General features: G+C 40.6%; 1 protein-coding gene across 1 annotated transcript in view; it reads left to right on the top strand.

Moving 5' to 3' along the window:
- The first annotated feature begins 8359 nt into the window (after positions 1-8359).
- The window catches only part of LOC124256869 (laccase-2-like), a 37293-nt gene continuing 32768 nt past the window's right edge, over positions 8360-12884 (top strand). The window contains exons 1-2 of the mRNA XM_046690838.1: positions 8360-8659; positions 12420-12586. Of these exons, the coding sequence (XP_046546794.1) occupies positions 8375-8659; positions 12420-12586 (452 nt within the window). The 5' untranslated portion in view covers positions 8360-8374. The remainder of the gene's footprint in view (positions 8660-12419; positions 12587-12884) is intronic.

The raw sequence follows: 12884 nt of genomic DNA on the forward strand, positions 1-12884 counted from the left end.
TTCATCTCACATACACACATTTAGACAGAGTGTGTAATCACGCACAAGGGGAAGATAACACGGCCGAGCACGACCTCAACTGACACAACTCTGTGTACAGCCACTGAGGCCGTGCATACCCATACATGATGACAATCTGGAAGAACTATGTCAATCAAAAGTATGTAAGACATCAGAGAGACATGCAATTACCTTTCTTCCCCAAAACATGTTGCAATCTTTTAGTATCATTGGTCTCTAGTATTGTGATCTACCTTCAGTTGCTGGTGATCTATAGCCTGTTATTATATTATAATGTCCTAAATAGTATATACTTTTAAGTGACATGCTAGTTTTAAATCTCTCAATGGGATATTCTAGTTATGTTACTGTCATTCGCAGACAGATTTTAAGATATAACATTATAAATTATTTAAATATGACCATTTTAAGTCACGATATGGTTGAAATATTGCCAAAGTGACTATAAGTTTAACTCACTCACTACAGTATCATTGGTATGGATTGTCTGAAGTATAGTCGATGTCCAGAGTTGCGTCCCTTAGTGGTTAGGATCCGCGGTTCAGGGTTCTAATCACAGCTGTCAGCACCATTCCAATTATTAACATGTACCACGTACCCAATACGTTCTCTAAGCAATCAACGTGGCGTAGGTAATACCACTTTGAAACCATATTCTGTCATTAACGGAAGATGACTGAAATGCCAGTGTCAAAGATATATTCATAGACATGTAAGTGGCAAATCTATTTCGATGATCATAAAAAATAGGTACCAAAAGAGGAGTTCATTGTACGATTATATCTATATATATATAATAATAATAATAATGATAAGCATGTGATTAACGAATAGTGTTTGATACCAGGCCTTGACGAACAGTTGGGCGCGTCCTGTCCCACCCGTCGTCAGGTTCAGAACTATACAGTCACCTACGTAACTTAGGAGTTTGAAGGAAAGGGCGAGGATGGTGTTTCAATCCCATAAGAGGGATGTATTTCGCTTTTGATTTATTGTGAGGTGTAAATTTTACTATGAATTCATAACGAAGATAAGCGCCATTGCCAAGATATGGCATGACACTCGGAGAGTTTGTTTGTTGGCTGTTTACCGCTGCTCGCTGCAATATTCAATATGACGACGGTCGATTCTGGACAAGACAATCCAGTGATCTGAATCAGCGATCCTACCGACGCGACTGTACCACCCATCCTGTTAGTCGACAAGCATGGGTTGCTGAAGGACAGTTGTAACTCGGATCATCACAAGTCTCTGCCACTGTCGTCATGTTAACAAAGTAACCTGTAAACCTGTAGTAAACCGTTAACGTTCCTTTCGTGACTGTTTGAATGTGTCAAAGTGCATCAACCCATTATATAAACATACCAACATTGTGTGATGTTCGTCACAAACACATGCCAAGATAAGGCAAGTGCTCACAAAGCATCCAATTCATTATGTCGCTTCAATATTACTAGGATAAGTGTCGCGGTAGCAAGCCACGGAAAGGAATTCCCAAAGTGAGCACAGTTATTTTATTTGTGTAATTTTTAAAAAAAACATGTTGTGTCCGTTTCATTTAAAAACGTTTAAAGTAGTTTTGACATAAGTTCGCTTTCAAACACTGTTTAGGAATGAAGTGCATCTTCTTCACAGCAAACCTATTGACAGAAGGGGCGTGATGGTTTACACTCTTCTTAATGCGAAACTGAATGAAATTATATTATATTATAAAATATTGGCCACCACAAAAGAAAACTAATTAACTGGTTTGACCAGGTGACTTTATACGTTTATCTAAGGACGCTACAAAGATAGAGTGTGGGGATTTATCCCACTCTCTCCTGCTGTAAACCCACCTTTATTAAAACTGGCATGTCTGGGTCGCCCACTGGCTAAAATGTACGTATGTCAGTGGAAGGGTTCTTTTAAACACTTGCTATATTTCATGTGAAAGTGTGATCTACCTTCAGTTGTTGGCGATCTATTGCCTATTTTTATATTGTGCTGTCCCCTAAAATTAAAATATTTTAGATTTAATTACTAGTTTTACATGTATATCTGTGACATTCTAGTTGTTTTATTGTCCTTCGTCGGCAGGTTTTTCTAATATCTGTATATATATTCTATTTAAATGTCAAATGTTCTCGTCACGATATGGCTGAAATATTGCCGATGTGACGTTAAATATGAACTCACTCACTCCCTCATGTGAAAGTGTGGCTCCTCATTGAAGCATCACATAAGAAACTGGAAGAGGAATTGGGTATTTTGCTTCAAGGAGGTTTAAACGGTAGGATGTCCGCTCAGTGTGACAGGAAAGCCTGCTGCAATGTCCGTCTTCAGTATATACCACTGACGTTAAACTGAGGTGTATTGTGTTGAAAATTGTATAATCATTTCTGTAAGGTCGTTAAAGGTCACATGCAACGTAAAACACAACTTTGCAGATTCTGATACCTTTTGGTATGGACTTACCGAAACAAATCATCAAAAATGCAAATTCAACTTATAAAGTTGAAAAATAACGCGATGAAAAAAACCGCGCGAAATCGGAGTTCAAACGTTTCACTAATTTCCCCCCGACTTTTCTGGGGAAAACGGGTTTCAACAGCTGGGCTGCGCTCATAGCACGTGCGCAGTGAAATAGGTTTGCGCAGCTTGGAAGTGGGTTGTCCGGTGAATACTCGGTGAAGGCTTTGGTGTGAGCTATTTTTCTAATGTTTTGTTGATATCTCACAGGCGCGAGCTTTTTATATGTTATGACAGTAAATAAACTGTTTATATAATTTCACCACACGTTCTTCTTACCGAGTCACTTTCTCAGTTCGATACTTAAAGCAATGTCATTATTTGGCGTTGACAGAATTTCTAACTGCGATATAGATATGTCGTTGTCACAGACAAAACTCAATGTCTTGTTTTATTGACACCTGTGTGTCTGCCTGCCTGTCTGCTAATGACAATATTCAATACACAGCTGCTATCACTGACCACATGCAATTTGAACTTAACACCAATCAGGCTATACACCATAAACAAAATGCATTGATTTATGGCCCGAGTTCGGTCTCTGTCACATTATGTAATTACACAGACAGGCAGGTGTGATACTTGTACACTTGACATGTTATGATGTCTGTTGATTGCAAAATGTTAGACAAAAAAAATGAGCATGTATTTACAAAACCCAACATCTCTATATACACACACACAATGAACTGTGAGGGCATCTGCAAATGAACCAGCCGTTACACTTGAGTGCACACCCACCCGCTCTGACTGGGTTCGGTATCCCGGCTGCTTCGTTTCTTGGCGATTGTACGCTTATAATTTTGTTTATATGTTTTTTCATAACCAGCAATGTTTATTATATGTCATGAATAAGTGATAATTGTGTTTTAATTATGTTTGATTTTTTGGTTGCATGTGACCTTTAAATAATTCTGGTCATGCGTGAGGACACAACTAACGCAATCCTCGATTGTGTTACATAATACAGCTCCGTTCTGTTATAAATAGCCCACGTCAAGTTATAACTATACATTCAATCTCGTTAAACCTGATCCTGGCATGTCCGTGAAAGGAGGCTATTTTTTAAACTGGGCCTCTCATATTGCAACATGGTTTTGTCGCAAGTTGAAAGGGATTCGGAAACCAGCGTTGGTGATTTAAAGAACCAGTTGCAACTACAGCACCTTACTTCCTAACGACCAGCCGGGTGCAGGGTGCGCACCCCCTTTTGCCCTGAAAGTTTATAAAATAACCATTGAAACTCTCGTGAAAATGAAGTGTGCACCCCTACCCCCTCTCAAAATGTTGTATCCTCCCCTGCCCTGATATATACAGGAGCACACTACTCAAACACAGTTACTTCTGGAGTCGTCACCGTGTGTGGTCTTCATGTGGTACCACATCATAAATACAAATATAATAGAGCTATTCGAATCGAGCTGAAAACGAACCTATGGCGGCGATTACGTCCAGGGTATTTTTCATTATATTTTATGGGGTGGGGTAGCCTAATGGTTAACGCGTTCGCTCGTCACGCTGAAGGCCTAGGTTCGATTCCCCTCATGGGTACAATGCTTGAAGGCCATTTCTGGTGTCTCCCGCCGTGATATTGCTGGAATATTCCTAAAAGCGGCGTAAAACCATACATAAAACCACTGACTGACTGACTCACTCACTCACTCACTATGTAATAACCATAGATTGTTCTATATGACTGCACATGCATCCTGTTGTGACGGCGACAAGGATGTACCTTCCAAGCAGGTTGTTTACCCTTCATATTAGGACCGGGTTATGTCCTACTTGTAACACATCCTTGTTGCCTTTGTAATATAAACTCAAGGACATCTCGAATTGCCTCACGTTCGCTGAATAATAATGGCCCAGTGTTTATATACGTGTCACGTTCCCGCGTATACCCATGACCTCACATTGGATACCAATACTCAGCAACTAAAATAAAGCAACACTTCATAGTATACCTAAAGTCCGCCTCATTTTTAAGTAGTAATACATTCTTAGACTATTATAACCGTTTCGTTGGGTGTTATAAATTTCACGAGACAATATGGATATGAATTGTCAGTACGATTTGGGGCAAATAAGAATACATAGCAGACAAACATGATTAAGTGGACACCATCCTTTTGTAGTCGGATAGTTTGTAGGGGGCATTTTTGAGTGGCATTTACTTACTGTTCAAACCTCATATGTATACACATATGTATATATAACCTTGCCTTCAGTAATGTACATCACTTGCTTGATAACTGTGTTAGTACAGCTTGTTCAGCTTGACCTGATCAAGTGAATACTAATGCATTGCGTGACCTTGTCACAACTGGTGGGGTCTATTATTGTAAAGGGGTGCACCTTTGTCAGTTGTTTGTCAACATGTCCGAACATATCGCCGTTTGCCATCTCAGTGTCGAGAAATCGTCAGTAATGTCCTAGCTTAATTTACAAAAGTGTTGTTTTCCGGGGCATGTTCTGTAACGAATCCATGTATGCGTGCTTCGCACAAACGCAACATTAATAACATTCTCTGCTCCCCTATTTAATGAAGTTAACTTGACCTGACGTTTGTGCCATTTGACGTCCCGGGGCATGCATATGTATAGTAGCTCAGGTCAAGCTGAACAAGCTGTAGCTACTCCGAAACGTCGCTCATGTTATATTAAAGAGGTGTTATATCCATAGAACTCTCCTGGTTGAACAGTTTGTAGGTGGACCGTACAGATGGATGGTATTCTGGCTGGAAGGCATTGGACTGACTGACTGAATAATTGATTTGTATAGCGCCTGGTTTCCAGATTGACATGACTCCTCAACGGCGCTTGTTGAAGTGAGCGGAAAACAGATAGGTCTCCAGATGGGTCAGGAAAGAGTCTTTTGATGGACAATTTCTGATTTCCAGTGGTAGAGCATTTCAAGGTGTTGGAGCTGCAAAGCATACAGCCCCTTTACCCATCTTTGTTTTAGTTTTAGTTTATCATCGGCTGATCTTAAATCTCTTGTTGGTTGGTAGCGATGTCACATGTCCCTAATACAAACTGGGGAGTTTTCATCATTTAGTGCTGAATACGTGATAGAAAGAGTCTTGAAAGTGATGCGGTGCTCTACGGGTAGCCAGTGGAGAGATTTCAGGACGGGGTTATATGGTCGGTTCTCTTGGCACAGTACTCTTCAAAAAAAAGAAACTTGACATAGAAAAAATTGAATTTTAGAAACACATTTGACATAGATCAATCCATGAAGAATCCCAACATGTCGGGGAATGGTTGCCGACGACAAAACGTTTGCAAGGAGAAACGTTGAACGAAAACATGACGTTACACTCACGTCTGTAGTGAATCGCCAAAAACGCACTTTACATGAAATGTACGTGCATAATGAAATTGTGTATCAGCCTGAGCTAAAGCCTATGACTGTAGGCTTTAAAAAGCCACATCAGTGATACTACACGTGCATTGTTTTAAGCCACTATAGACGACAAGAGAATGAAAAGACTGACAGAAGCTCAACGACACAACGCCATCGGCCGTTTACAAGGACGGGCATCGCAGCATGAGGTGGCAAGGCACTTCAGCGTGTCCAGACGGACCATCTCAAACCTATGGACCCAATACAACAATACTGGGAGTGTTAAGGACAGACCCAGGTCAGGTCGACCTAGAGTTAACACCGCCGCCCTGGATCGCTACATCCGGTTGAGACATCTTCGTTCAAACACCACGGCCGCATCATCCACAACAATCCAAATCTTTGGACTGCGTCTAATCTCCGATCAGGCAATTGGCTACGGGAAGCCAGACATTTTGCCAGAAGACTGTTATCGATGCTCATGGTGGTCACACCAGATACTGACATTTTACTCTGACCAAGTGGCTTTAATAACCCTCTGTGGTTTTACCAAACACTTTCTGGATAATCATGTTTTGGAAATTTGTAAAGTGATGATTTTACTGTAATTGGGCAACGATGTCATGTTGGAAAGGGTTATATGCACTCAGTAAGTAAACTCCAAAACAGCATGTCAAGTTTCTTTTTTTGAAGAGTATATAAATTGAACGGTATTTTGACTGTTTGTCCATTGATAGTAAACGGATAGTATTCAGACAGTGTGTCGTTGGACTCGGCCTACGGATGGTCTGTGAGTTGTGTAAATGGATGGTGTTAGGAGACAGATTGCATAAATGGGATGTATTTAAGTCGGACTGAAAATTGATAGCAGTCGTTCTGGTTATAAACAGATCAAATGTAGACAGTGTAAATATGAAGTGAATATTTGGATAATTTAAATATTTAAACAGGGTACGCATGGGGTGCTTATTTGGATAATATTTAGACAGAGTAAATATGGGGTGTTTATTTGGACAATTTTTAGACAGGGTAGATATGGTTGGTTGGTTTGTTGTTTAACGCCGCACTCAGCATTATTCCAGCTTTATGGCAGCGATCTGTAAATAATCGGGTCTGGACCAGAAAATCCAGTGATGAACAGCATGAGCATCGATCTACGCACTTTGTATACGATGACATGTGTCAACCAAGTCAGCGAGCCTAGCCACCCGATCCCGTTAGTCAGCATGGGTTGTTGAAGACAAATTCTAACCGCGGTCTTCACGAGTTTGTATTGAAGGACAATGTCAGTTAGTTTGTAGATGTGTTGTGGACACGGATAGTGTGTTCACGGTATTTAGATGGAACATATTAAGCCTCATGTCGCAATGGTTGAACGCCAAGGGAATGTTGTGCTGTCTAAATAGTTGAAGATTGATGAACTAGTGATCCAGTGATGGGCATCATATATACTATCCAAAAAAAGAAACGTACAGGTGTTTTGTATTTTTAAAAATCTATTAATTACCAACTGTGTTCAAACAATCGTCAAAATGTGTAGCCAAAGTGTTGATAACATGATTTTACACTATTGTACAAGTGAAAAATCGACTTTACCTGAAACTGTTGATCTTGATATTTCCTACAAGAATTAAAAAGGCATCGCCACAACGCAACAGAAATCACCTTCCATTTTAACTTGTGCAGCAAAGAGCATGCACTGTCTGGCTATAAAAATCCAGATTACTTTCGGAAATCGGCATTGGTTTTGAGGGTGTTCCAAGGTCAAATCACTATGCCACGTCTTGACGCTGCGACACGGAACATCGCCATTGAAAGAATGCCCGCTGGAGATTACCAATTTTCTGTTGCCAGGCGTCTGAGCACGCCCATCCGGGTACTACATTTGCGTGATCGTACTGCCACGGGTGACAGCACAGCAGCCAGGGTGCCTGGACATCGGAGGATACCTTGTCAAACTGTACGGACTGAGAGCCAGGAGACCCGACGTGGGGACTATGCTACGTAGTCACCATCGCGCTCAACGTCTCCGCTTTCTAAACTTATCCACTTGGTTGTATAGACATTACCTTCTTCTAAACTGATGTAAAAAATACTAAAGTCTATTTGTGGACGAGTTATATGTGTTTGAAAATACAACATTTTTGCAACAGATTTCTGGGTTATGCGTTTCTTTTTTGAAATAGTATATTTTCGTTGGATCCACCATTAAAGTAATTAATGACGTAAATATAACCTACTAAACATTTTCCGTCACCTTTCCTATATATAGTGATGATACAAGAATTTCCAATAGGTGTGACATCATCACACCACATCGATGACACAAACACGTTCTCGCCTAAACAAAACACATATGGTAAAATTAAAAATAGAGTATTGCAAAGAACATACTTTTGGTGACCGATCCGACAAATTAAAAAATATCATTCGCTTTGAATTTGTCATTCGGAGCAGAAACAGCTCAGCAAGAAGACAAAGCACAATTTGTGTCCATATGGATGCCCCTTTCTTGCCTCAAACATGCACACACTTAATAATAATAATTGTGTATATTTCAGATTATGCCAACCACCCTTGTATACGTGAGTGTGAGGAGGGAGCGGCCCCTATGACCTGCGTCTATAACTTCACAGTGGAATACTACTTCGTCTTGACCAAAGCCTGCTATGATTGCCCGTACAACGTCACTGACTGCTACCGGCCGCACTGTGTTGCTGCTGACGGCGTCGGTAGGGGGATCATCACCACAAACAGGATGCTACCAGGACCTGCCGTACAGGTAAGGGATGAGGATCTGGCAACTAAATCATATTTTGTTGTGTTTGTTGTTATAACGACGCATTCAGCAATATTCCACCTATATGGCGGCGGTCTCTAAACAAATCGAGTCTGGATCAGATAATACAGTGATCAACAGCAAGAACATCGATCAGCGCTATTGGGTTACGATGATTTGATCCCGTTGGTCGCCTTTTACGACATACATAGGTTGATGAAGACCAATTACCTTGGTTGACACATGTCATCGTATCCTACCTGTGTAGATCGATGCTCATACTGTTGACCACTGGATTGTCTGGTCCAGACTCGATTATTTACAGACCGTCGCCATATAGCTGGAATATTGCTGAGTGCGGCACAAAGCAACAAACCAGTCAAACAGACAAATAAGCACCTCTCCAAAATCTATTACTGTTGCATGCTCATGGATGCCAAGCCAAATGCAACCAACCAATATTTTGATAAGCCTGTGGTTTGTGGATAATGTGTTAATAGTTTGGACAGAAATATAGTTTTAATCTTTGACTTTATGAATGTCAAAATGAAGTATAATGCTTATTTTTTCAAGGTGAATATGTTTCGCTTAAAAGACGGAATTAAACATGCTTTGAGGTTCAAACATGTAGGACAATATGTTTAAACAATGAGATGCCTGGTTATGTCGAAGTAAAAGCTGGGTTCCTGCGAATTCGGATAACTCAAAGTGTATACGTAGGCCCCTTCAAACTTCGACACTCTCCAATACCACGACGGTATGTGTCGCCGACGCGAAAACAAATCTGACGATATAGGCCGTGGGCCGAACCCCAACATTGTGTCAAACATATCTGGTGAATACAAAGTTAGGGTTTTATAATTAAGTTTCTTATTTATAGAGCCTACTATTTCTTGTTAAATCACTTGCACATTAAGTATTTAGAAGCCTTAGAATGGAAAATTCTAAAGCAGTGAATCACCATGGATGCAAGGTATTTTTGACCAATCAGAATACAGGAAGCAGATGGTTGTGCGGTACTACAACATGGCCGCGGCCATGGCTGTGGAATGTTTATGTCACATAACTGAAAATAAAATCTGTGATTTACGTCCATTTGCGGATATAACATGGGCAAATGTGTGTGTTTCATGTGATGTATAATGAAAAATATGATAAATATGAAATTTATTTATATCATTTATAACAAGTACATTGAAGTAATCAATTAAATCAGTTGCATAGATGAATGTAATGTATGATATTGTCTATGTCAGAGATGAATATAACATTTGTTATATTTGTGATTGCAGTTTCTTGATAAAGTACAGATTCCAGCATTTTACTTGGGCTGAGTCCCATGCGGGATTCGAACACACACCCATAGAGTCAGGCACCTAACCCTTTCACAAGGCTCGGTGACTGAGCGGGTTGGGCGGCTGTCTTTGTGTGCTGGCGATCAGGTGTCTGACTCTGAGGGTGTAGGTTTGAATCCCGAATGGGACTCAACCCAACAAAAGAACTAGAATCTGTACTTTAGTAAGATAGTGTAATCCCAAATATAACATTTTGTAAGATTTGACCACTTTCTAAACGGCATTGTGTAATCACAGAGATTAATATGTTTCTTGAACAGTACTCTTTTTGAATTTTTCATTTTCATGACCGGTTGTGTAATGACCAACACCCTGAAAAAAAAGTTTAATTGGTGACATTTTTAATTCAAGAAATTTGAATTTTAACAAATATTGACTAGGTATGAAATTGTGAAAACATTTCTAATGTTTCTACAACATTACTATTGCACAAGTACCATAAAAGGATGTTACGAACATGCCAAGGTCAAGGACGTATAATCAGAATCCGGTCAGGGGTAGGCCACCCTTCTTTCAGGAGCTGTGAAACATTAATGTGCAACTACTTTTGCAAAGTTACTGAAGGCCAACTCTGAAACCGGATCTTCACGGGGACTTGTCAAACTACCCCACATGGATTTTATGACTGACAGGTGCACAATAGGTGCATGTACGTTTACATTAGTCCAGTCACAGTCAGCATCAGCAGGACACTTACAATTATGTAAACTACTTTAAAAAAAAGGGTCTCTGTGTGCATGCATTAAGTTGGTGTTGTTTGTGCCACGCACAAGACATTCTATATTCACTTATTTCAGTTTTTAGTGCTTCAACATGTAAATTCTACATTAGCTCGTGTTGAGAATACCATTAAACCTGAGAAAACACAAATGCGATCCTTTCAATGGTTACAAATAGCCGACAGACCTCCGATATGAATATTGCAACAGCTGCTGCGGTTTCGAGAGACACGCGTTCGTTGCACCGGTTGATAACAGACCATAAACCCTTCAAGGGCGGTCGGTGGCGCAGTGCAGAACGTGTTCCCGCATCACGCTGTAGTTCCGGGTTGAATCCCCGCTATGTGTGAAGTCGATGTTTGGTGCCCTGAGAGAAGTTACTGAATTATTGCTCAAGTTGTCTAAAATTTGAGTCATGGTATTCATCCATTGAACACACTCACATATATATGCACGCACACACTCACGCACGCACGCACGCACACTCACTCACAAATACAAACATACATACATACATACAAACACACACACACACACACACACACACACACACACATACATACATACATACATACATACATACAATTTTATGTTATGCACAGTTGCATTTTCCCGTTAGTTTTGAGTCAGACATACATGAAAAAAGCACCGTATCTGATCGGATCTTATTAGACATGCGGTAGCGTCACGGCATTTAAAGGGGCGTCATTTCAGCGTGACAGCTACATTGTCATACTGTCACATATAAAACAGTCACCTGTGATACATGGAGACGGATGACGTCATACATCATTCTTCGTGCCCTTCAGGTACTTTTGTTCATATTTGGGGTTATCACTGACATTAGTTTCTGTCGAGTGCGACGTCTATGATCTGCTTCAGTTTAGGCTGCATTTAGCTGACACGCGGTGAAATCACTGAAACACTGCTCGAAGTGGCGTCAAACCCACCCCGTTTTCACTTTCACGTTCCTCGTTATTACCACGAGCCATAATAAAATTATGAAAGCAGAATAAAATCCTTGTGTCTACGTATGGTAATGCAGGGCGAGGGGCGCTAGGGTGGCCTGGTGGTTCGCTCGTCACGCCGAAGACACGCCGGGTTCGATTCCCCACAACCATGTCTGGTGTTCCCCGCCTTATTATTGTTGAAATATTGCTAAAAGCGGCGTAAAATTATCTAACTAATTCAGTGCACAATGAATCTCCCACACGCCCTAATCCGATCACCCAATACAGCTCAAAGCGGGGTCAAATATAACCAGCTCAGGTACCATGTCTCTCCTGGACTTTAAATTTCCTTCTCCATATCTCCATCGTTAGAGGTGATCATTTAGTTGTCGACTTATCATTCATCTATGTATTAGACGCATCCACATGCAACACCTTTACCTGCAAACTAATTGGTGCTATACGATTCACACAAATATTACATTCCTGCACATTGTCTAAAGTTACTGCATTGACCTATATCATATCATGAACATCTGTTATTTACAGCATACCATATATGAAGAGAGGATTCCATACATAATATATATAATAATGAAGACATAAAATATTTATAGCAAAATAGCATTCGGAATATGATAACAGACCTCACACAGACAATGACCTCGAGTTTTATATCCAAGTATGTAGCGCACACCCTGTTGGCTGTGTTCACGTCAACCATTTCTCCTTCCTCAAGGTTTGTCAGGACGACATGATCATCGTCAACGTGCACAACAAGATGGAGGGTGCCGAGGGGGTGACCATCCACTGGCACGGCGTCTTCCAGAAGGGTTATCAACATCATGACGGAGTCAGCATGGTCACCCAGTGTCCGATAACAGCCCACTCCACGTTCCAGTACAGGTGCGTGGTATTGTACACAAGATGAGTATTCGTCAAGTTTCTTTTGGATTGACCCCTGTCTTATTGTACAGTAAGAACTGGCTACGAAATCCGTAGCCGATTCGTTGTTACGTAGTGTAATATACTTGGTGTAGTTTTGTTTCATTGTTGTTAATTACCCAGCAATATTCAAATAATATGCAGGTGGTCTGTGAATAATCGAGTCTGGGCTAGACAATCCAGTGATTGACATCATGAACATCAAGCTTAGTAACTGGTATAAGGCATGCATGAACTGAGTCAACGACCCCAACCAACC

Source organism: Haliotis rubra, unplaced genomic scaffold (assembly GCF_003918875.1).
Source record: "Haliotis rubra isolate DU_JTF1 unplaced genomic scaffold, ASM391887v1 Scf641, whole genome shotgun sequence".
Classification (NCBI taxonomy): Eukaryota; Metazoa; Mollusca; class Gastropoda; order Lepetellida; family Haliotidae; genus Haliotis; species Haliotis rubra.